This window comes from Melanostigma gelatinosum (genome assembly GCF_949748355.1).
Source record: "Melanostigma gelatinosum genome assembly, chromosome: 6".
NCBI classification, from domain to species: Eukaryota; Metazoa; Chordata; class Actinopteri; order Perciformes; family Zoarcidae; genus Melanostigma; species Melanostigma gelatinosum.
Genome location: NC_136639.1, coordinates 27446881 through 27473116, shown reverse-complemented (window position 1 = coordinate 27473116; position 26236 = coordinate 27446881). Strand labels below are relative to the sequence as shown.

General features: G+C 42.3%; 1 protein-coding gene across 1 annotated transcript in view; it reads right to left on the bottom strand.

Annotated features, from left to right (window-relative positions):
• The window catches only part of adgrd2 (adhesion G protein-coupled receptor D2), a gene marked incomplete at its 3' end in the record, with an annotated part of 29630 nt that extends 13373 nt beyond the window's left edge, over positions 1–16257 (bottom strand). The window contains exons 1-16 of the mRNA XM_079269789.1: positions 16161–16257; positions 15837–15894; positions 15456–15695; positions 14734–15363; positions 9461–9583; positions 9012–9106; positions 7603–7893; positions 3787–3898; positions 3132–3260; positions 2695–2803; positions 1920–2025; positions 1783–1838; positions 1468–1594; positions 1172–1275; positions 818–920; positions 418–571 (exon numbers count right to left, since the gene is read on the bottom strand). Of these exons, the coding sequence (XP_079125915.1) occupies positions 418–571; positions 818–920; positions 1172–1275; positions 1468–1594; positions 1783–1838; positions 1920–2025; positions 2695–2803; positions 3132–3260; positions 3787–3898; positions 7603–7893; positions 9012–9106; positions 9461–9583; positions 14734–15363; positions 15456–15695; positions 15837–15894; positions 16161–16205 (2482 nt within the window). The 5' untranslated portion in view covers positions 16206–16257. The remainder of the gene's footprint in view (positions 1–417; positions 572–817; positions 921–1171; positions 1276–1467; positions 1595–1782; positions 1839–1919; positions 2026–2694; positions 2804–3131; positions 3261–3786; positions 3899–7602; positions 7894–9011; positions 9107–9460; positions 9584–14733; positions 15364–15455; positions 15696–15836; positions 15895–16160) is intronic.
• Positions 16258–26236: the final 9979 nt, after the last annotated feature.

The following is a 26236-nucleotide window of genomic DNA, read 5'->3' as shown; positions in this document are numbered from 1 at the left end:
AGAAAAATAGAAGCACAAGTCCTTTACTATTGAGCCACTGTAGCCTGTGGAGCTGGCTGTCTCCTCACATGAACTCTCTCCATCATCTGTCTGTGTGACGTCAATTCTGAATCGACGAAAAACTTGTTTATGTTCATGGAAACTACACAACAGTAAGAGAGGTAATGTCAGCGAGCGTCTGGTGTTAGAGGATCACAGAGGATCCTGACTTTGTGAATGCATGCTTTCAGGTGGAAAATGTGGTCTTTTTCACTAACTATGGTTTACTACAGCATGTAAGTCACAATCAGTTAGCCAATACTTTGTGATAATGACTTAGAGATTTGAACTCCTGCAGTCTCCATCGTAATCTACAGGTAACTCGCTCATAAATCAAAGTGCAGCGTGACAAGTCACTGAGGGCAGATGAGAGATTACCCCAGCCAATGATGTAGTAGAGCTTCATCCTGCGGTCCTCGCTGATGTTGACCGACACGACTTTACTCCAGAGCAGCAGGCCCTCCACCAGCATCCAAGAGAAGGAGGCCATGAAGAAGAGGTGGAGTAGTGCAGTCACCACGAAGCATGCTGCCTACAGGATAATACAGCAAGTATTTACTTTGAATCAATAGCACAACAAAAAAATAATGTGCCCAAATGTACTTCTCAAACAGTGAGTCTGATGATGACTAACGCTGCTTTAGAGCCACTATGCTGCAGTGCTGACTTTATTTCCACACAAGTTAAATCTATTACAAACAATCCCCTTTTTATCATTTCAAGAATATTCCACCTACTGTAACACACGTCTATAAATACGTCACAGGTGGAGTCTCACCTCATTGGCAGACGCCCAGTCACTGCACATCAACAGCAGCTCAGCAATGCCCAGAGCAACTATCAGGTTCTTATGGACAGTGGTGCGGTCTGATTTAGGGATACTGCACAGGTACACACACACACACACACACACACACACACACACACACACACACACACACACACACACACACACACACACACACACACACCATTTTCGAGAGAGGTTCTCGCAGTAGTTTTCAGGATTAAAAAAATAAATTCTTTGGTTCTGTATTTTTCTTCCATTTATTGATGTGGATCTGGGAGGGTTTTATGAAAGGCTTTTCACCCTCTGTCCTTTACAGAGTGCACTCTGATGTTTGTGACTCACCCCACAGTGATGAAGAGGATGAAGGTGAAGAGGAGGCCACACAGAGACACTCCACAGCCGATGAACGTCAGCACCTGCAGAGCTTTTTCGTTCTCTGGGCTCCTCTGACACACACACACACACACACACACACACACACACACACACACACACACACACACACACACACACACACACACACACACACACACACACACACACATACACACACACACACAGTGCATGAGCTGGAAATAGCATACTGTAGATAAAGCCTACACAACATACACAGTGATAACTGGAGAGAGCAATGTTACCTGGACTTCATAAACCTGCAGCAGCAATGCAAAATTGGTGGTGTGGTTGCAGGAGCACACAGTGTAGCCATAATGTTTGGACACTACATCACAGCCTTTGGTATTCCACCACCCACCAGCCTCCGGACTAGTGAGACACAAACGGCACATACTTGCATATCTACATACACACAGGTATGCCAGGAATCCCGATATGCGCCTCTCTTAAGGTTTTGCAAAATCAATGGCATTCTTTTGGTGGAAGAGGTAAGATAACTGTGGCGTTACAGAGGAATATCCAAATCGTCCTTTTTCAAAACATTCATTGGCACTTACGTGAGATCAAAATCCCAGAAGGCGCACACTGGATCATACACAGTACCAGTGGGATTCTGTAATACAAATAATATATATATGGAATAGGATATATAATTAAGAAAACAAATGGAGAATATTTGAGAGATTTTGCTGACCTGTACTCTGTGCTGGAGTTGGAAGTGAACTGCTGTGCTAACCGGCTGGTTGTCTCCCATCACTGTGGTGGATATGACAGAAGAGCCCAGAACGGTGCCCAAATACCTGTTTATGTACACAAATCCACACGTATGTTTTACTCCAAGACAAGAAGGAATGTAAATGTAATTCTATTTGCAAGTAAATTGGAAAATAACTCTTTAAAAACCAGCTTTCTTATCACTCTGGGTTAAACGTGGCCTGAGCTGAAGATCCTTTGATTTGTTTAAATGTTCATCACTTATTTCCCACCGCCATGCTAACATGTTTGCAAGAATGCTATCAATACGCGAGCCTTTTTCTTTAGTAAAGATCAGGCATCGGGGATCTGAATTCAAATGCATTCTGCTCATGCCAGGCATTCATCGTTAAAATCCTTTCTCAGGTGGTCTTAGATTTATTTGATAGACTTTATTTGAATGAGGTGTTGAAGGTCTGTGTAGTGTTGGAACATGTAGTGCCTGATTCTAGACAACTAAAATGCAGGAAAAAGGTGTCGGCACAATGACTATTTTGGTGGAAAAAAACACTTTACAGCACGGAAATATGTTTTGTTTGCTCCTCACCCTCTCGACCTCGCAGCACTGATGGAAGCCAAAGCTTGGCTTAAATATCCAATTAATTCAGTTGCCCACAAGTCTTTTTCCTCAATATAGTATGGTATAAAATCATGTTATTCTATGATGGTACGGTAGAAAATGTCAAAATAAAAAACAAACAATGTTTGTACCTTACCTCTGACTGCCATCTGTAACGGTAGGAACCATGGTGATGTTCTCCTCTGGATTGAAAAGAGGCCACAGAGAGCCGTACCACGTGTTGACCAATGTCAGCTGAAGGAAGCCTACACATTCAACACAACAGCAAGATGAGGCTTTCTTCAGCTTACAACAGACGGCCAAATAAAACCGTATTAAGAGAGCTGTAGTTCATTTAGGATAAGTCATTGTTCAAGACGAAATGGTTGTTTCAAAACCCGACAATGCCCCTCCATCTGCACTTCACTGCAAGACTTAAGTGGGTGAATGCATTCTACACATTCACAAGTTTGTCGTTAATATAATGCCTCTTTTCTCTTTGCAATGACTCTTCATTGTGATAATAAGTCTGAATAAGTGACTACTTAAAGTGCAGAAGAAGAAGAGGATTGGTCGTTGTTGCGTTTGACCTACCGTTGTTATGGATATCCTGTATCTTCTGATGTGGGACTGAGATGCAGTCTAGTTTGGTGTGCTTCTCTGTCTCAGGCCCACAGAAGCTGAATCCTCTGGATCCTTCCTGCAGCCTCTGCAACTCCACTTCTGAAAAAGACAGGACAAGAAACAGCAATGTTATATTTTTCCGCATAAAATGTCTGAAGAAAGTTCACACTGAAAATGTACAAAAAACACAAGTTTCTGGGCTTCTCATTTTTAATAACCGCACTATCAAATCAGCGGTATATGGTTGATTCATTAATCAGAGCTGAGATTTTTCCACAACGTCACATTGTACAATGCCGAGGTCAGACAAACTGATTTATAGAAGGATTGTTGCATTTGTAATGACTAGAATTTTTTGTATGGAAACCATGAGCTTTGCTCCGTCACATTTCACAGCTCGGTTTTCAACAAAACGATATATATATATATATATATAACTAAGATTATTCTTCTATTTACTATGACGCATATCTTAAAGTTCAGCTATTCATCTGGCATGTTCAGTGCAGCCAGTTTACCAGAGGACATCAACGATGGACCCAGACCTGGCTCAAATGAGTCATCCTTTGTAACCAAATGCTGTATTTGTTTAACGTTTCAATATGTCAGTGTGTGTGAGACTCACTGATGTTAGGTCTGTGAATGATCAGGTGATCAGTCTCTGCCATCAAGCGAGTGCTCAGGCTGGTCACCATCCGGTCAATACTCTTGACCACATCCATGGGGCCGTTCACCACCTAAAAGACACGGAGCACAGACGTCTCAGCAGCAGCAACACTTCCACTCTGCCCTCCCGAATACAGCTGTCAAAGCTAAGGAAGTAGGCCTACATTTCAAAATGACCATTCAAATGCCGCACCATGAGAAAATGCTTTCCGCGTCGATAACTCTTTGCCAGAGTTTATGCACAGTTTGGCTGAAGAGGGCACACACAGTTCAATCGATTGACCTATAATGGTGGGTGCAACTGTGGATGTTGCCTTTTTGGAACCCATCTTTCTGAATTCAATATGCCCATCTAAGAGCTGAGCCTTAGAGACAGAGCTTTGAGCAGTGTGAGCGAGGTTGGTGATGAGTACAGCCACAGTTTTTCAGAGTGCTGCTCATCCATTGAGTCTGGGCTGAGGTGGCCTTGGAGCGCTGAGAGGCCTGGGGGGGGAAGGGAGCCAAGCGCTGAGAGAAACACAACACTTGTCATAAGGTAACCTCATCATGTTGCACACATCAATAGTGCAGAGGCTGAAGTGACAAAAAAAGACTAGGTAAGAGAACACAATGTACCAACTGTGAACTGGATGAAAGCATGGTTTCCTCTCTGAATTCTACTTTTGATCAGAAATTCAGAATGTAAAAATTGGAAGATTAAGCTATGTCTTAATAGAGACGTATGGAGGCTGCTGTAACATTTGTCAACTCTTCTACTATTTTTGTGGTAACTTCATCATTTCACTGAAGATGATGAGTTCATATGAAATATAGAAGCACACTGCCCTCTAGAGCTTTCGAGCAGAAATGGCATCTATCTATCTATCAATCTATCAATCTGTCTGTCTGTCTGTCTGTCTGTCTGTCTGTGTCTCTGGAGTACCGCATTCACTTACATATATATATACTGTATATATATAATTGTTAGTTTATCTCTCAAAGGTAAATATTTATGTCGATAAACATATTGTTATCATCATATATCAGAATGACAAGTCCTATTTTGACCATGTCCTTTGTAACAATGACATGGTCAAAATGCTTCGCCATGATGTCAATATAACAGTGCACTCGAAGTCTTTTCTCATACTAAAACTATGGCTAAAGTTTTGATGACGATGTAAAAAATGCTGCAATGTTTCTCTGTATATCAATTTCAACAGTACAATGTTTGACACTACAGTATGTGGGAGATTGAACAGGATTCACATTTACAAATTGGTTTTATGATGTGCACAAGATGGACTGACTAGATGATGTGGAGTTTGAACAAGTAGTTTTGAGAATTTCTATTCTGATCTGAGAAATGTACCAAAGTGACAGAGGAAAACCTATTTAGCTCAACTTTTTTCTTCATTTCAAATTCCATTTGAACCTGTTTTTCAATGCAGAAATGTCTTAAGATCAGGAGAGTCAAAGAGAACCCTTTATTCAATAAGAATCCCAAAAAGAACATGACCCACTCCTGGACCCCCTGCAGTTCGCCTACAGAGCCAACAGGTCTGTAGACGACGCAGTCAACAAGGCCCTTCATTCAATCCTCCAGCATCTGGACTCCCCAGGAACCTACGCCAGGATCCTGTTTGTGGACTTCAGCTCTGCCTTCAACACCATCATCCCGTCTCTGCTGCATGACAAGCTCTCCCAGCTGCAGGTGCCCGACTCCACCTGCAAGTGGATCACAGACTTCCTGTCTGACAGGAAGCAGCACGCGAAGCTGGGAAAGCACGTCTCAGCCTCCAGGACCATCAGCACCGGTTCCCCCAAAGGCTGCGTTCTTTCCCCTCTGCTCTTCTCCCTCTACACCAACAGCTGCACCTCCAGTCACCAGTCCATCAAGCTCCTGAAGTTCGCGGATGACACCACCCTCATTGGACTCATCTCTGGTGGGGATGAGTCCGCCTACAGGTGGGAGACTGACCATCTGGTGACCTGGTGCGGTCTGAACAACTTGGAGCTCAACGCTCTAAAGACAGTGGAGATGGTTGTGGATTTCAGGAAGAACGTAGCCCCACCTCTCCCCTCTCCGCCTGTGTGGCTCCCCCGTCGACGCTGTGGAGTCCTTCCTCTTCCTAGGCTCCATCATAACCCAGGACCTCAAGTGGGAGCTGAACATCAACTCCATCACCAAGAAGGCTCAGCAGAGGATGTACTTCCTGAGGCAGCTGAAGAAGTTCAACCTGCCAAAGACAATGATGGTGCATTTCTACACAGCCATCATTGAGTCCATCCTCTGCTCCTCCATCACCGTCTGGTACGCTGCAGCCACAGCCAAGGACAAGGGCAGACTGCAGCGCATCATTCGCTCTGCTGAGAGGGTGATTGGCTGCAATCTGCCGTCCCTCCTGGACTTGTTCGCTTCAAGTTCCCTGAAGCGAACAAGAAGGATTGTAGCCGACCCCTCCCACCCTGCACAAAAACTGTTCATGCTCCTTCCATCTGGCATGAGGCGTGAGGCCATCAGGACCAAGACCTCACGACACATGAACAGTTTCTTCCAATAGGTAGTCGGGTTCATCGGTAAAGGCCAGGACCCCCACTGACTCTGTTATCCCCAGGACAATTCCCTACTGGTCACTCCCCCGCACATCCCTTCTCTGTTTCTTCATTTAAACACACTTGACACTTTACATTACACTTCATCATACTTGTTTACAGTCCTGTTATCTGTTTGTTATGCACTTTATTTTATATTCTTTTATATTCTATTGTACATTTAAACATTTTTCTATTTCTTGCACTGTGTGGATTGTTTAATGTCATGCACCACCCGCCACGACAAATTCCTTCGATGTGCAACATACATTGGCAATAAATTCTGATTCTGATAAGCAATCTTCTGCAGCTTTTGTCAACTTCTGATCTAAGAGCCACTCTGGTTGAAAGGACCATTCAGCATGGGTATGGGCACATTCATTTCCCAATGATAGGCATTTTGGTTTAATATATCTTTAGATGACAAAGTACCACTAGCGCTGCCTCTTCTCCAGGGGACATGTTTGTCGGGTATGGGAGTTCCTCAAAGTGCTCTTTCCACCACCCACCGATGTCCCCCGTCCGGGTCAGCAGTCCAATAGCGAGACACCACTCGGTTTCAGATCGGGCAAGCCGTTCCTCCCAATCACCCCCCACCAGGTTTCTCCGTCATTGCCCACGGGTGCGTTGAAGTCCCCTAGGAGAATTATGGAGTCGGCAGGTGACGCCCTTTCCAGGACCCCTCCCACAGACTCCAAGAATGCCGGATACTCCGAACTCTGCCTGGTGCATAAGCACAGACAAGAGTCAGAGCCTTGCTCCCCGCAACCCGTCGGCGCATGGAGGCGACCCTCTTGTTCTCTGGGGAGAACTCCAACACAGCGGCGCTCAACCGGGAGCTCGTGAGTATCCCCACTCCCGCGCGCCTCTTACCCTGGGCAACTCCAGAAAAGGACAAAGTCCAAACCCTCTCCAGGAGCTTGGTTCCAGAGCCAGTGATGTGTGTGGAGGTGAGTCCAACTATCTCTAGCTGGTACCGCTCCACCTCCTGCACCAGCTCCGGCTCTTTCCCCGCTAGCGAGGTGACGTAGAGCCTATCCTAAAAATTATATTGTCTTATTCTTCGGAAAAAAATCTAAATCTGTGCTCTTTCATGTCAGATGCATATACAATGCAAAATGTACAAGTTCAGTGAAGAGCCACACATGCACCAGGGCTAAATAAACAGTGGGAATATGCAGTGCTGCTGAGTATGTGCTACCTCTTTGATGGCCTGCCACTTGAGGGCGTTGTCTTCACTGATGACGCTGGCAGCCACACTGATGAAGTGCTGGCTGAGGTCCTGGACCATGTCCCGGCTGTGGTTGGTGACTTCGTTGAGTGGCTGAGCAGGGACGTCAGCGGCCAGAGACAGCAGCTGGATGATGGACACCATGTCTATTGGCTGTAGTCCCTCCTGCTGTGTGTCCTCCAGGGCCTGGACAGAGCTGTCCAGCAGGGCAGAGGCCTCGGCCAGGCTGCTCAGCCCTGACGGCTGCTGCCCCAGCACTGCCTGGGTGTGGAGACACTGGGTTCAACAGAGCTACAAGGCCTCTTTCATTTGATCATCTTTTATCAATAGCAAAACCTGTTTTTATTTTAGTTTTATTCAGAACATTACGGATAGAATTTAGTTTATTTGATCACATATTTGTTGTATAATTTGTCAGTATTGTTGGGGATTATTTTAGAATTTCATATCATTTTATTAAAGGTTTTTTTTCTTCTTGGGTGATGATAAATTTTGGTAATACTCCTGTAAATTAAGTTTAGTTAAGAATTATTTGGCATGAGAATTAGCTCAGAATATTAGCACCGAATATTAAGCTTCTACTCAAAAATATTGGTATCCGCACCAGTGGCGTAAGGTAGGTAGAAGTGCACTCTATTATGACATCCCCAGTGCACGCTAGTTAGTTATGAAGCACGCACACACACACACACACACACACACCATTAGGCACACTATGTGCTCAGCTTTATAGTTTACGAATAGTTTTTTGTAGTTCGTGTAGAACAAGCAAATAATTTAGTTACAGATTGCTTCTGATTATTTTACTAAAAAATGAATGAAAGGGAAACCATGAGGGAGATGGGTTTTCCTTTTTGAGGACGTATGGCATCATGACACACCCATGTGACTTCTTCTTTGAACACAGGCGTATATCTCAGGGGGCAATCTGAATCATTTGCAAGGGCCAGTTCTCTGTGCAACACCTTATTGGAGGTAAGGCCTCTGTGAAACTGCACTGCCTGCACAACAAAAACCTGTATCAAGCACCCACATGTCAGATGTACAATTGAATTTTTTATCATTGGAGAATGGTGTGTAGACCAACAAAAAAGAAAGAAAAAGAAATGAAATGTTGAATTCATTTATATAGCATCAGATCAAAACTGAAGTTATCTCGAGATACTTTTCATATAGAGCAGATCTAGACTGTTCTCTATAAAACATGTCACCATACAACACACTCTCTGGTTTGATTGAAGACACTACTCGATGTAAGGTGCGATAAACAGGCTAAGACGTAATTTGAAAGAAAAACGCCTCGGAAGACAGAATGTTTACAGTCGTAAAATCTTTAAAGATGTATCTTCATCCTAAATGAAGATGTGTGGGTAGTCTACCTGGGTTTTGTTGGAAAGCTTCATCAGATGTTTCATAAAGGTCGTGGGCTGGGAGTTCTGAGAATCGGTCATCTGCTTCATCTTCAGGTAACGCTCTGTGCCAAAAACAACACAACACCAGTGTGGATGATGTAATGGCAGGATGCTCTGCTGTTTAAATAACTCATCCTTCAGCTGGAAGAGTTCAACCCTGAGCCTGCTAACGCGTCCAGAATAAAATACTCAACTTATCTCTGACCTCCTTGCCAACAGGCGGATTTCCCTCACTTAAGGCTCAGATATTATAATAAGTTACAGCAGGCAAGCATCTTATATTTACTACAGTCTTTTTGTTTTGTGCAGGCTGCCCCATAAATTAGATTGAATGTATCCACTCACCATTTCCACAAATATTCTATCATTCTATCACAAGCCCTGGTCTGTTCTTGTGGACATTGTACGAGGCTCACCTCTTCTGCTCCTGCAGATGAACAACATTGGATCAGAGCAGTCTGTCAAGCCGAACAGTGGGAGCTGATCTGACCATCCCAGCAGCGTCCTGCAGCCCTGCAGCTCCATCTGCTGGTGCACTGCTGCTCACACACACACACACACACACACACACACACACACACACACACACACACACACACACACACACACACACACACACACACACACACACACACACACACACACACACACACACACACACACACACACAAGTCAACTTGAGTCTGTTTAAATGCCTTCACTGGTAAAAAGATATAAACAATGGATGAGGCAAATATCAGATTTGATTCAAAAGAAAACTGGCATTGGAACATCGAGGAACACCAACAACTAAATTGTTTTTGTAACAAAAGCCCTGACTGCATGGGTTCTTTAAGAGGGAAGGAAACTCAGACCGTGGGGGAGTTATTGTTCACCACTGCATAGAGTTTTGTCCTTCCACAAGCTGCCCCCGCACTGCTGGAGCTGTGGGAATCCCCTCCATCCCCTCCCTTTCTCTGACTCACTGTCACTGCCCTTCATTTGGTCAGTCAGCCATCCTGTGTTTCCTGTAGTGTCACCAAAATCACTTAAGCAGGTGGGTCGAACTCATCTTCACCCTGGGCCAAATCAGCATTATGGTCGCCCTCAAAGGGCCGATTGTAAATATAAGACTGTATTAATCAAACTACTCCTAACATATTGTTAAATAACTGTCTCTGCATTCGATTATTGTTTGTTCAAGTGTAGAAATATTGTACATGCAGTTCTATGAATGTAAACATATATGTAACCACATTTCTGTTATTATAACATAAATCATTTTAATATAGGGTTAATAAACCCACATTACTCTATCAGAGAGCAAACTTAAAAAAATGACAAAGACATATATCATGAAACACAAGTTATTTTTTTCCAAAGTAAGCATTGTAGTATAACTATGAGGAGCAGAAAGAGGCATGAAGTGAGTTTGGTGACACTACACAACATAACAGTGAAGTTATTTAATATTCTTCGCAATAGAAATTAACCAAAATTATGCAAAAGAAAAAAAACAAGTGTTGTAGTATGACCAGGAGGAGAGGGAGTGCTTTTGTTGCACACTGACCATGAAGCTATTGAATATTGCACTTTGTAGATGGTCCCTGAGCACTCGTCTCACGGCTTCACATAGAAAACAAAGTTATTTGTCGAGCTCGGAGGACGACTTGTTTTGATGAAAGTTTGTTGTCTACCTTACTACGATTGCAAAGAGGCATCGTTTGTGTTTCAACAACCTTTTGATGATGAGTTATGTCCGGAAAGTCTTTATCAGTGGATCTCTTTCTAACTTTACCAAACTACAGTGGAGGGAGTTCACGTCCGCCATTGTTGTGGCTGTGTACGTCCCCCCCATCAGCTGACGCTGAGGCAGCAGTGGACACCATCCACTCCACTGTGTCTGGATTGCTGATTCAACATCCAGGTGCGTTTTTGACGATTATGGAAGACTTTAATCACACCAATCTGGATAAAGCCCTGCCAACGTTCCACCAGTATGTTGACTGCCCCACTCGGAACAATAAAACTCTGGACCTTCTGTATGCTAATGCTAAGGATGCATACAGTGCCACTGCCCTTCCCCCCCTTGGCAGGTCCGATCACAACCTGATCCTGTTGACACCCTTCATCTGTCTCCTCCACACACCACACCTCCCAAACACCTCCCCCTCTGTCCCCCCTGGTGAGCTGCATGGACTCAGAGCCCTCCACTTCTAAGGGCTCTGCCACCACCGAGACTATGACCCCCCCCCCTCTCTGTGACGACTGGCCAGGTGAGAAGACAACTGGAGAGACTCCACCAAGGCAAGGCTGCTGGACCTGATGGCATCAGCCCCAGGGTTCTGAAGACCTGTGCCATCCAGCTGTCTAATGTCCTTCAACACCTCTTCAACCTGAGCCTGAAGCAGGAGGAAGTCTCGGTGCTGTGGAAGACGTCGTGCCTGGTTCCTGTACCGAAGAAGACGACACCATCTGGCCTCAATGACTACCGACCAGTTGCCCTCACATCCCATGTGATGAAGGTGCTGGAGAGGCTGGCCGCAGGTGAAATCCTTACTGGACCCTCTGCAATTTGCATACCAGCCGCATGTGGGGGTGGACGACGCCATCATCTACCTGCTGCAACGAGCTCAGTCGCCCCTGGATGGATCCGGTGGCTCTGTGAGAATCACTTTCTGTGATTTCTCCAGTGCATTTAACACCATCCAACCAGTGCTGCTGAGTGAGAAGCTGCGGGTGGTGGGGGTGAATGCGTCCACCGTCTCCTGGATCACTGACTACCTGACAGGCAGACCACAGTTTGTCCCACTGGGCCGTGTGCTGTCTGATACGGTGGTCAGTGGTACTGGAGCCCCACAGGGAACTGTTCTGTCTCCCTTCCTGTTCACCTTGTACACCACTGACTACCAGTACAACTCTGTGTCATGCCATCTGCAGAAGTTCTCTGATGACTCTGCAGTGGTCGGGTGTATAAGGGACGGACGGGAGGAGGAGTACAGGGCAGTAGTGGAGGACTTTGTGGAGTGGGCCGGTAGAAATCACCTGCGTCTGAACGTGGCCAAGACCAGAGAGATGGTGGTCGACTTCAGGAGGAAGACGACGGCTCCACAACCGCTCAGAGTTCTGGGAGAGGATGTGGACATGGTGGAGGAGTACAAGTACCTGGTGTCTCCATCGACAGCAGACTGAACTGGAAGAACAACATCAACGCTGTGTACAGGAAGGGGAGGAGTCGACTCTTTTTCTTGAGGAAACTTTGATTCTTCAACGTGTGCAGCAGGATGTTGGAGATGTTCTATCAGTCTGTTGTGGTCAGTGCACTGTACTCCTGTAGTCTGCTGGGGGAGCAGCATTGGAGCCGGAGACACCAACAGACTGAACAAACTAGTTAAGAGGGCCGGCTCCATCATTGGCTGCAAACAAGACAATCTGGAAGAGGTGGTGGAGAGGACACTGAATAAACTATTATCCATACTGGATAACCAGGACCACCCTCTCAATCACCTCCTGCAGGGACAGAGGAGCACTTTCTCCAACAGACTGATGCAGCTCCGCTGTCACAAGGACAGATACAGGAGAACATTCCTGCCCTCTGCCATTAGACTTTATAATAAAACACCTCGGGCCAGATCGTCGTCCTTCACATGACTACAACGCTACAGGCTGTTGCTTGTTGTTGGTGATCCTGGCTCTACTGTCCAGGTTGTTTAGTTTACTAGTTGCTAATTTTATTGAATTAATACCACTATATTCATGGTATATACTGTGCATTTCTATTTTGTATTCTATTCCAGCTTATTTTTTATTTTTTATTAATCTATTCCTTCAATTCAATATCTGCTCTGTTATTTTATTGTACTGTAGATATTGTGCATTCCATATGTTATATTTTACTCTGTAAATTGCTGCTGCTACAAACGAATTTCCCCCTGGGGATAAATAAAGTTTACATCTTTCTATCTATCTATCTATCTATCTGTCTATACCTTCACTTTTCTCATAGTTATGAGTTCAAGATCACGTAATTACGAGATCTTTTGTCATAATTATTAGATCTTTTCTTGTAATTAGGAGATAGTAGCTTATTGTAGTTTCCATAAGATTTAGTCAACTTTATTGATAATAAGATATTTTATTTGCTTTGGTGGACTCAACTTTCACCCCGCTTTACTTTTGCAGCTGCTCTCCCTACTGCAAGAGCACACAGTACTGCACACAGCCCAGTATTATGGCAGGAAATAGTGAAATAGTCAGGAAATGCAATCTTTTGGTATCCAACAAACACAGGACCTTCAACCACGAGACCAGTGTTCAACACCACGTTATGGTTTTATGGTTGTGGTTTTGTTGCCTAAAGCAAATCTTTGTTTTGTTGCATTAACCCAACTTTACGTAGTTACACAATATCACCACAAAAAAGTCCAACGAGGACAGAAACATAAGCAGTCAGACGTTGAGACAGGTTGGAACCAAACCAACAGGTTATCCAGATTATTTTAGAGGTAAAACTGAAAGTGAGCAAACCTGAAATATCTTTAACTGATCCTTCCTCCATTGCACAGGAAAATTGTGTGCATGTTCAATTATAGTAAACACATAGGGTCAAGGTTTAATCAGGTAGTCGATCTGTAAACTGTTGGGTAATAGGCCTACGATGGTTTTGGTAAAAATTGTACCGTTCGCCTTTGTTGTCTTTTGGAAAATCGACCATCTTTTTTCCTTCTAAAACCTGGTTCCGTTTTTTTGCCACTTTGATTCAGATTTCAGTAAATAATGTTGTGTGAACAACAATTTAATCCTCAAAATAATTGTTACAAAAACTACAAAAAATAGAACTCAAATTGTAAAAAACTTAATTATCCTATAAGAAGGAAACCTGACTAAAAACCTCCAAATGTCCAGATTGTGTTGACTAGAGTAAGTCTAGAGTACACATAACTTTCACGTACTTCAAACTCAACATCATTTCTTTTCAAATAATATAGCAATTTGTCAAACTTTGTCCAACAAAAGTTTTGTTATCAGAGGGTTTAAGACAAGTGTGCTTAACTTGTGCCTCCTTTCCAAATAGGACAACATTCACAACAATATTACCCCTACTGTATGTGACAATAGAATTCTTTTGAATGACACATCCTGGGTTTCAATCATATACTTTATATGAGAAGTGGACCGTGATGTCACCCATTGGATTGTGGACTACCGTTTTGAAGCCTCGAGTTTAGCATTTTGGCCATTGCCATCTTATTTTCCTTGGAATCAGATGTGGTCATATTTGGATGAGAAGGTGGCGCTCTGGAGGAGGTACCTTTAGCATAACAAACGCTAAGCTACCAGCGTGCACTAATGAGTGCTAGCTTGGTTAGCAACTATGATATTAATTGAAAAAAGAACAGCTGACTTCTTATGGTGTGTTCATACTAAATGCGAAGCGAACTTTCTGTGTAATCAAAAATGGAGGAAAACAATGTTGTGGGCTTGTGGGCGCTTAGAGCTCTCATATTCATATAGAGACATGCATTGGCATCAGTATGTAGTTATTTCAGCATCCTTTATACATTTATTGCAATTAAATCACAGCAAAATCTATTGATATGGGGTTCATACCGCTGTAGTAAACCAGCCAACGCGTGGCTTGCCAGATACACTGAAAACATTTGAACTTGGCTCACCTTTCAACAGAGTTCCTCAAACAATGTGATCTTACCTGGGCAAAAAAGAAGGACGTGAACCTCTTTCACCATTGGGTGGCTGCTTAGGTAGGCAAGATTCCAACTGAAGAGCACTTCCGGGGTTATGGGTGAACATGCGTTGAGAGCATGGATATGCCTTGATTCCAGAGACATATTCCAAACATTAAGGTCAGTGATATTTCCAAAAAAAGGCTCTGTGAAATTCCCTCCAAATGAATCTTGGTCCTGACCCAGTATAAATATACCATCCCCATAGATATTCCTGGAAGAGTCTGTGGCTGAGCCCATGTCCTTTCTGTCCCCATCCACATAGATAGCCCAGTGGCCACTGCTCTGGAGCCATGTGACACATATGTGATGCCAAGCTCCGTCGTTGGGGAAGGACGCCTTATATGGCAGGTGCTTCCCGTGGATGATGAGCGCAAGGAGGATGCGTCCCTGCACATCTACTTGGCCTCTTAGCTGAAACTCATTGGTAAAGACAGGTGCAGCGTAGGAGAAGATGGTTGACACCTCATTCCACTCTGGGTTCCACTGAACTCGAACACACACACTGACTGACAACAGAGTGGGAAAGGACATGTTGACACGAGCAAAACCCTCACGGGATTCCTTTGGGAAGCTTAGAGCTGAGAACTGCACATCTAAACAAAAGCAGAAGAAGTGGTCAGTGATGGAAGTGTTTTGTATCTCTTAACTTGCTTTAGATGTTTGAAGGTCCACTGATTGCACTCACACTGTTTGGAGAGGACCACAGCCCCAGAGGCTGCTTTGCTGGGATCCCTGACCCAGATAGGCGAATGATGTCCATTCTGCCGAAGCAGCTCCAAGACTCCCTCCTGGTCCTCTGACTGTTCAAGGGTGGCAAGGGAGCTGAACTGGCCTCTGCAGAATCTGTCAGCGCTGGAGAAGGCCATTGAGTCATTGGCCAGCTGGAAGGCCCAGTGAGAAGTCAGATGGACCAGTTTTGATTTCCCTGATGAGTCAGACAAAGAAAACAATCACAACAAGCATGAACGGAAAATAGTAACACAGCAATCAATAACATATTCAATGATTTTTTGACGGATCGAGAAGTCAGTGCTATGAATTGAATTGCTGTGATTAACAGTCTCACCGTGTGACTCCCCCACTCTGTCTGGCCCAGCATGTGTTGGCTCACTCTCACATACCACCTACAGGAGAAAAAGTCAAGTTTACTTTATTTTAACCGTTGCTTTGTAACATTTGCCTGTAAGCATTATGCACAAGTTGGAGTTCATCTGCCATTTGAAAATAGATAGTTCATGTGTTTCTGAAAACACAGTCGTCGTTATCAATTTAGAAGACGCCAAAGTTGATTTACTGATTAGCATTTTCAATACGATACAATCTAAATGAAAATAACAAAATAAACTGTTTGCATGGCTCTTGTTATATCATTGAATATGATTAATATTACCACAAATGAGAAGAGTATGAGTCCAGTATGCAGGGCTCCAGTCATCTCTAGACCAGTGTAGTTTCCAAATGAAATAGACCACTGATTATACCGAGAAAATAATATTTCTGCTTCAATTTAGAAAAAGTCACAAAGTGAGTACAAGACCCTATTAGCGTGTCACTCATCAGCAGGCAGTTTTCCAAAATTCTGGAGTTAACGTCCTGAGTCATTGTTGCTCTGTCCCCATTTTCCTTGATAGCAGCAGAACGTCTCTTTGAGTAAACTGGGAAGGAAATCCATGCGTGGTATGATCAAACCCAAATCTGGTCCAGACTCCTCAACTAGTGCCTCGGCTTCAATATGCAGCATATCCAGCAGAGCTTCTGGTCTCCTGACTGGGAGAGAGCCAAACAATCCCACTGCGTCTGTCCAAGAGACCCTGTCTGCGTCCTGACTCCCTCCAGACCACAACCCCTCCCTCCCCCTCCTTAGTACCCTGAAGCCATCTGCCTTTGTTATGCAAATGTATTCATTTTTTAAAAGAACCCTTTAAAAGAAGCTGACATTTTTACCACATAGCCCTTCTTCATGCCTACTATAGAAATCTCTAAAGTTATTTTGATCAGCTGTTTCATTGATGTACTTCATAGTCAATAAAATATTTGTCTCATTCATGTGTACATTAATTAAACCGTAATGTTTGTCTGTTTGGTTGGCTTTCAGCTTTTGTGTGCCTTTTGCCATCTGCATTCACAATACTCCTGCCACATGTTTCTCATTTGCAGATTATCAAATTGATGACGAAGTAAATGTATAGTTCACAGAGTTAAACATATCGGTCCCAAATCTAAACAAAGAAGCGAAGGTGGCAACACCATGGCTGACTGAAATACAGTGAGGACACCTGTTGTCAAGTAAATCACTTACTTCCCATATCTGACATTGTGACTCCTAAACACAGCATGACCTTTTTTTGTATATGATGACATGGTTTGAGTTGTTATAGTCTAACTCCAATTTATTCTTACTGTTTCTTCTTGTATGTTTGGTCATCATTTCAGTTACGTTATTATACATACGTTCATTTTAAGTGGAGATATACTTGAAGTTAGCACACTTTGGGGGATTTTAACCCTGAGAGAAGGACCACTATGACCCACAAGATGCTCGTGCATTGCTCACGGCTGAATGTAGCATAATGTTGGATGGCCAACAATGGCTGTGCAAGCACATATTCTAAATTGTTTTGATCACAAATCCTGTGGGTTTGACAATGTTGTTTGCTGGTCATTTGTCACATGTTTACTTGAAATTCCATTTGTTTTGTTTTTACAACAGTTGTAAGTTGCAGAGTTTGAGCTGTGCCGACTGAATAGTCAGATCTCCAGCTAAACATTATGAACAGAGCTAGTAGCAATCTGTGTTAGGGCGTGTTCAAATTCTGTGATAATAGAAATACAACAATCGGAAAAGGACCCGTATATTGAAATAATGCTTACATGGTAGACGATACATTTATTTAGGCACACAACAAAGGAAGGCAAATGTTATACTGAGTGAAGAAACCTTAACTTTAAACTAGTGCTGGGCAACAATTACAATTTTTTATCACGATTAATTGCATTGTTATGTGCAAAATTCAATAATGAATTCAAAAGTAGTGTATTGCATACTTTTATTTGAATAAGTACTGCTATATGAAAAGTGCAATAACATTTGGTTTAAACACTTTAAACACATCAGGTTCTTGTTAACAGCAGTATTCCTTTTACACAGTAGCAGTTATAACACAGTTATAATGATTCTGATAATAGATATTCAGCCGATGTTCACAACTTTATTTTCATGTGTGTAAGAGATGTAATTTAAAAAATATACACCTTGAAAACTGCAAACCAAATCAATCCATCAAAACTGTGGCACTAAAACACCGCACACTCAAGAGCACGGGCAATTCAAATAAAATGTAGCCTACATCAGAGGGAACGATATTAACTATATAATAAAAACAAAATGATAGAGAAATGAACACAACGCTACTACAGATGTAAAAACACAAAAGCAGTTCACTTACCAAATGCTTCTCACTATTTACAGACAAAGTCCATCCTCCTTTCTTTGATTACAAACAGTTCAATGACGCGGTTGTTCAGAACATCCGTGCGATTCAGTTCCAGGAAGAGGTCCCTCTCGATTGCCATGGACGCTAGTGATGACAGCCGAGCCTCCCCAGTTGCGTTTCTGGAAGAGGTTTTGATCCGTTTTAGGGCTGAAAATGTCCGCTCGACAGAGGCAGTCGATATCGGGATCGACCGCCAAACATTTTTTTTTATTATAGTTTTTTTTATGTTTTAACTATGCTTTTTACTATGTTTGTACTATGTACAATAGTGGCACTCTGAGATTTAAAAAAAAAAATGAAAAGTGCGTTACAAATAAAATACATTATTATTATTATTAACATGCCAGTGCGTAAAGTTGACGCATGCTCTACAATCTACACCAAGCAAAATGCTAAGTGTCATAACTTCTCTTACATATGTTTCAACCTGAACTCTTCCTAAACACTAGGATCTGCTAGCTATCTTTCTGTTTGACAAAAGTCACGCTGCCCACTGACCAATCACAGCGCACGTTAATGCAGACGTATTTCGCAGGCTACCTCGCTACCACTGGCACGTCAAAGAATACGCCCAACATGTCAAACTAAAGATCTGATTGGTTGAACACTATGACATTCAACAATATCGTCCCCATTCACTTAATCTGCAAAGTCTACCTGGAGGACCTCTCTCCTTACATAGAGACATAGGGGCTGAATCTGATTGGATGAAAGCTCTCCTTAAAACAAGCTGTGCTGGAAGCAGCGCAACAGAGGAAGACAGGAGCTGTGCAATGAGAACATAAGATAATGGGAAAAAATGATAATACATGTAGTGTATTTGTGAAAAATGATTAAATGATAAAATAGCTATAACTTTGTGATTCTGTTTAGGCCAGCAGAGAAGGCTTAGCTGGCCCTGACGGCCCACCACTGGTGTAAAGCCACAAGAGGCAAGATGCTCATGTTAAAGGATTATCCTGGTGTGATAACATTGTACTCACCCAAGGCAATTGTGGATTTCTACACCTTTTAGCTGAATGTATTTTGATTAGTAATTGGAGGTGAACAGAAAAATGAAATAGGAGAAATAAAAAAATGCTGAGCAAGGCTATTTGTACTGTGAAAAGGTAAACAATGGAGAAGTGCACAACACAATTCTCATTTCTTTAACCATGTCATTTCTGTGTTCTTTTATTAACATAAACATGAATAAAAACAAATATATTATATTCTGCTCTCAGCACTCAGGTTACTGCAGTGTGTAACGGTTGATTCAATTGGTTTTATGACAAAAAATGATATCAGAGAATATTTGACTTTTGTTTCTCATGAATTCACTATTTTGATCTTAGAAAAATATTTCAGTTTTTATACTTGGCCCTAAAATCTAGCAATCCAAAATAATACATATTTCAAGGTTTTGAGATATTTATCTGAGATTTTTGCCTCTGTCCCAATACAACGGTGAGTGTAATGTAGTTTGGTTTCGTTTGCATGTAAAAGTATTTTTAAAGAAGTTAAGCAGCAACTTTGCCTGTTCTGTGAAATATCCCAAAACCTGAAGACATTGATTTTAAAACCCAAAATGTGCAGTGGACTGAGAGTGTGAATATAATCATGGTGTTTGAGATTCATTATTTATTTGTTATACAAATCACAATTCTCAATTATGAATTTAACAGATTCTGCTTCTTGCTTTATTTTATTACAGGCATAATTGTGTAAAGATCCTAATTAAAATTTGATCGTGCAATTTTCGTTTTTATTTTATACTTGCAATATTAAAATTAAAATGCAAAAATCAGTTGACATTTAATTTTCAAATACTAACACTGCTTTATGGTTAACAATATTCAAATGCCATTTTAAATGTTAAAAGGGAAAAGCATTGTTTGCCCAATTGTTAATACATTTCAATGCTGTCATGCTGTTTCTCTGACTAAATAAAATGGCAAATAGTAAATGAGCTTTAAAACGACATGTCATTCATTAATTCACACACAGTAATACACAGCAGGTACATGCAAGGTGCCACCTGACGATACGTTCTAGATACGCTTGTGAGGTTGTTTGAGAAATACACTTTTGCCGTTCTAAAGCTTCTGCTGCCTCTAGGAGCAGGTGAACCATTGACTTTGCCGGACTTCACTGAGGATAAGGTTCCAATCACTAGCCCAGGTAGTCCCGCCTTCCGAGAATGACGAATAAAAAGGAGTTGGTCTTTGAAAATGATATGTCAAATGGCTTTTCCAGTTTCAGTTTTGACTCAATTAGTACAAATGTAGAGAAGTGGAAAATGAAAAATTGTGTGATTATTGTGTGATTACATTTTCATCTAGTCTGCCAAATGCTTCCACAGTAAATGCTTATATGCCAACATAATGCAAGAAAGTCAGCAGAATCTGGTTTCAGTTTTCAATCATTCCTTTTTGTAGAACTGCAAAATATTCAAAATCTACACAGTTGATTTCTTGCCCTAAAAATTATCAGAGGTGAGTTCAATGATAACAATAATAGTGTACAAAAATTGTAAATTAAAAAAAAGGACCAAGTCTTCCTTTTGACGACAGGAACAAAAACGTGGGCTGGCTGAGTCGCTCATCCTGGCCGTGTGTCTAGCACGTGGCGCCGGTTAGCATCACAGCTAGGTTAACGGTAACGTCTAGCAGCCAGCAGCCAATCAAATGCAGAGTAGGGGCGGGTCTTCCCACAAGGCATACTGGGTAGGCACTCCCGCACTTGCGCAGACCGGATCAGGCCGCCGGGACGGATTGGGTACAGACAGAGACAAACATCATATAACATCAACATGTTAGTATTGTCCCTGTGAGCATGTCGGATGCAGATATTAACATTTAAACAACAAAGTTTCAATAAATATATGGTAATTTTATGAACATTTGAGAAGTGTCTTGTAGTGCACACACACACACACAAACACACATACACACACATCTTACAGCAGAATTGTAGCAACCCTTTGACACATTTGTGATGTGTTCTATAAGGAAGAGGCACCTCTGAGCCTGAACCCTTGGAGGATGATGTCGAGGTGGACTTAAAGTTGGAAAACACCTTGATTGAAAGCAACTCTGATGTCCCACACTTTGACTTTGGCCTCAGCTGCTTTTCGAAGACAGCCTCATCATACAGGAACTTCTGTGGTTTCTCAGCCCACATCCCACCAGAAAAGAGACAGTGCTGCACCTACAGGTCTGGACCTACCACAGTGTGGCAACTGGGAGTGGTCCTGTACGACATGCTGCAGACACACAAACTCAGCATCAGCAACATCAAGGACGTGTCTCAAAACGGCCAGCACTGTTGTGTCTGGCTCCTCAGACACATCCTCAGCAGTGTCCCACTCTGGAGCACCACATGTGGAACCCACATGCATTTGTTTTATGACGATTTGAAAACCTTTTGAAAAAGAAAGAGAGACGGACGGAACTTGAATTTTCCTTTAACACCAACACTGGCTGTGGCGTAGCAAACGTCTTGTAAAGCTGACAGCTGGTGAAAACAGGTATAGGTGCTGTAATGGGTCAACTATAATCCAGTCAACTGGGTCATAAACACAGGCAGTCAACAGAAATGCAGAGCAAGAGATACTAAGGCATTTCCCTGAGGCATCCCAGAGCAACAGGCCCTGACCTACTTCACTACATTGAATGTTTGGAAAGTCTAAATCTGCCCAATGTGTCCTTGGTCTGCTTACACAAATATTCTTAGATGCATTATTGCCTGCTCTCTTATCATACGTACAAACATAACAGCAATATATCTGGAGGCTGGAGTGAAAGTAAGGTAGTTGTGTGTGTGTGTTTATGCATACAGAGTGTTTCTTTACACAATCTCACAATTACACTCTGAGCTTAGTGTGCAAACAGTCGTTCAGCGCTCTTTTACTGGCTCCGAGTCAACACGACACTCTGCACACTTCAGTTCAGTAGATGAGCAACTGATGGAGCATTCAGGGGAATTCACGTCAAAATCCCTGTTTTTTGGGGATGCTCACAGCCAGTGAAGCCACATTAATCATCTTTAACTCATGTGTTTTGGCCACATTAAAGAGTTGCAGTCCTTCAGGAGGAATAGTGCTCTGTTTTTCCCCGGTTATTTTTGTCCTGATTTTTGCCTGAAGTCAACAAACGCCTTTGGTCAGAGCTCTCCTCATCAACAGTCTTGACCACAGTGAGCAGAAGCTCACAAAAGAGGCTGGGCTACTTCACCTCCTCCCTCTGCGTGCTCTTTCCTCCACTGTAACTTCGCTGCTACTGCCACCCAGTGTATTTCCATGACAACCTGGGGATTGTAAGAGCGGTATGGAAACGTCAAACACTCAGTGGGCTCGCATCGTCGCACACAAAAGGCCAGTGACCTACATGTGGAGCGCAGATGAAGGCTTTTCCCAGAAGAACAGGCTCAGCAGCATTACTGGACGATGACAGCAACACTGTGACGCCCCCCCCCTTTTTTTTTATCTCCAACTGCTCAGAGGTAGAACAGACTTGAAAAAAGTTGACTACCCTAGCATGTCAACCTGTTGCATCCTGATGTCATGATTTGAAAATAGAGCGGCTGCAGAAAAGAAAAGAGAGTTTTATGGCGAGTGAGTTCTGCATATCATGTTTCATGAAGTAGTAATTGTTTAAATGGAGTCAGTTAATTAACAAGCTTGTATTCCAACTCACCTCATCACGTAAAAAACAAACAGAAACTTGTCTTTCAGCCAGGAGACCGCCGTTCATTCCCCGCATGAAACGAGAAGTCAACGTTGATTTATCTGTCACGTAACCTACTTAAATAACGCCACTTCTTTAACCCAAGCAACAATCTTTTCCTGAAGCTAAGCAGGTAGTTTTGTTGCCTAAACTTCACTACATTTCTTGTAAAGAAGGGATTCATTTTGAAAAGACTGTATATCTGTAAATTGACACGTGTTACTGGACTTTTGCAGGAAAACCCACAGAAAATGAGGAGAAACTTTTTCGTAAGATATGATACGAACCGTTGTATGAGGACATGTTGTGTCTGTAAATCTGAGGGCAGAAGATGAATGCAGAATGCTCCCTTGTAAATAAACATTCCTAGCTGGTCAGCAATCGGGGGGGCATGTTTGTCTGGCCGAATCTGGCAACAGCAGATAGTCTTTATGGCCGCCTCTCGGCCATCAATCAGGCCTGCTACTGAGGACCTGGTTGACAGCAGCAGGGGTCCCACGGTCGCTACGGAGACCGCCTTTTAAAGCAGTCATATAAACGATATGGGAAACAAAAAGAAAGGGAATGACAGAGGGAGGGGCGGGCCAGTGTTAGTTGTCCTCTGTGGACAGAATCAGGCTTCAGCTTGAGTGAGACAATACTGAGCTGAGTCAACCGCTGAGTTCATGCAGTAACACAAGGTTCACACTGATATGTGAGTTTGCCAGTGGCAGCATTTAATTAAAGTTCCAATATGGTTACTGTTGTCCCCCTCTGATAGGATATGATATAGGACAGTTTTGGTAGAATTCTTGTTGGTATTATTCTGACTTTCAGCAGACAGTTTATCCAATGCTAAGGCATACTGTCGTTATCTGACTGTGAAGGCATGAAACGTCAGATTTGATCAGGTTCAGTAAAAAAATATCAGCATCAGTACCAGTGTAATAAATTGCCATTGATTGAACCTTGATATGAACTTCTCATGAATTTCGTGTTTATCACCAATGGCATAGGACAGATTACATTTATCAACATCTGAAAAAGGAAGAGTGGAGATTGGATTAAGGGCAGCTGACTTTGCGATGATCACCGCCCATGGCCGACCAACCAGCCAGAACCAAACCCCACCAAAGGAGAGCGAAGATGGAAGCTAAGCTAACCCAGCTAGGACCTGAGGCTACTCCACCACCTACTGCTGGCTGTCTGATGCCTGGTCGCAGAGACATAAGATGGATGAAAGCAGCAGGAGGTTGGGGACTATTGAGCCATCATCTTTACAGAGACCTTGCTCCATCGTTGATCCCGGCTCAAGCTGCACTTGACAGGCGGATATGAGGACAGAGAGCAGGACTCTGGTGGACTCTGTGTTCACATCATGATGCTTGGTGCTCAAACACAGTCAAAGTTGATGGACAATGTTTTTGAATTTGTTATGTAAATCCTTATGATGCAAATTTAAAAAATGCACTAAAGGAATGTACTAGTGTTTGTGTTTTGTTTGTTGTGTACTGACTGGGCTACAACTGAATTCCGTAGTGCATCGATGTGTTGCATAATGACAATAAATGATCCTTGAATCCTTGAATAATGTGTATCCTGTGATCAGTGTTGGGTAGTAGTGCATTTCTTAGTGTTTGGGCTTTACAATTCAAAATGTTGGCAGTTACATTGCAGTTAATCCCAGTCATGCTCTGTTACTTTGATGTTTGTCTCATTCCCTGTCTAACCAGGAATTAAATGGGGGAGTTCAGTCTAAATTTTGGATTTGTGTGCACAATAGATAGACTGGCACTAGGCCCATTTAATATAAAACACAATTTTATACAATATATATAGTCGGGGGTCCCTGCTCCATCTCTCTATCAGTTTGGGGGTCCTTAGCCTGAAAAACATTGAAGACCCCTGCTCTACTATATCACGAATAATCATACACTATAAAGGTGCCTTACTGTATGATGAGTAAATATTTTGCTGATACTACTACTTTACAAACAAACTAATTTCCGCCTGGGGATGAATAAAGTATCCATCTATCAATCTATCTTCTGTACCTTTACTAACATTTGAATGTGTGACTTTTAATGGAGTATTTTTAACATTGTGGTATTCATTTTTACATTTGTTTAGGTTAGAATACTTAATAATAACAATAATATTTTTCTTTCACAAAATAGCCTTATCTCGCAGTGCTACTTATTTTGATGTATTTAATGAATATATAAAATAACCTTTAAAATGTGGTATCTTCTATTTTGCCACAACAAAAGTGGACTCATTTACTGATAACGGTACTTTTTCCCCCTTTTTCAGATATGGTGTAGTAGAGAGGAATACAGAGGCTCAGTGTGGCTCAGTGTCATTGTGGCAACTCTGCATTTTGGCATACTGACACCATGTGGCACAATGCGGCACAGCTTTACCCCATGACCACATTATACCACAATCTCTGTTCTCCTTGTGCTCAGTAAAAGAATAACTCACATTTCAAGACACTACTGATACATTGTGAGGTCATTCAAATAATTGCATATGTCTTTGTATGGGGTGAGAATTTTTTTTAAAATTATTATTAATTTACCTTATTAATTAGACCAATACTGAGTTCTTAACCCTATTTTTTCAACTTTTACAGGTAAAATGGTGTGAAGTCAAATGTGTCCATACAACAGTGAAGCCCATAGTATTAATTAATAAATCGGGACAGGCAGGTTAGACGTATGTGAACCTTTACATATGCACTGAAATAAATGACATGTATATATACCGATACAGATTCACTACTGTGAAAGCACACGTCCATTGGCTCACTTATTTCACTTTACAGCAGCATCTTGTTTCAAAATAGTCCGTATTGCTTTGGATTTCACTCATGATGTATCCATGCTTGTAATTTGTTCTTTTGAATATTTCCATTTGTTTCCCATTTTAACTCCAATTTCTTGAAATTACTTTGAAAAAAATTGTTCTCAAAATTCTAAAAATCATCTTCATGAATTATTTTAAGAGGTTCCATCAAGATCAACAACCTGGACCCTTTTTTATTTAAAAAAGAGACATTCGGTAAGGTTTATTTTGTTCCTTTCTTTGTTTTCAGTGTGTATAGATCAAATACAAACAACCAGCAGCCTTCAGGTGTCCTTGAAAATATATAGGTCACGACTAAGATTTTTGTTTTAAAGCAATATGTCCCTTTATACCACCCGGCAATTGTTAATGCTGGTGAGGAGTTTTCACCACGGTTGGCTTACACTACACTTGTTGTGACATCAGAAATTCCTGCTTGT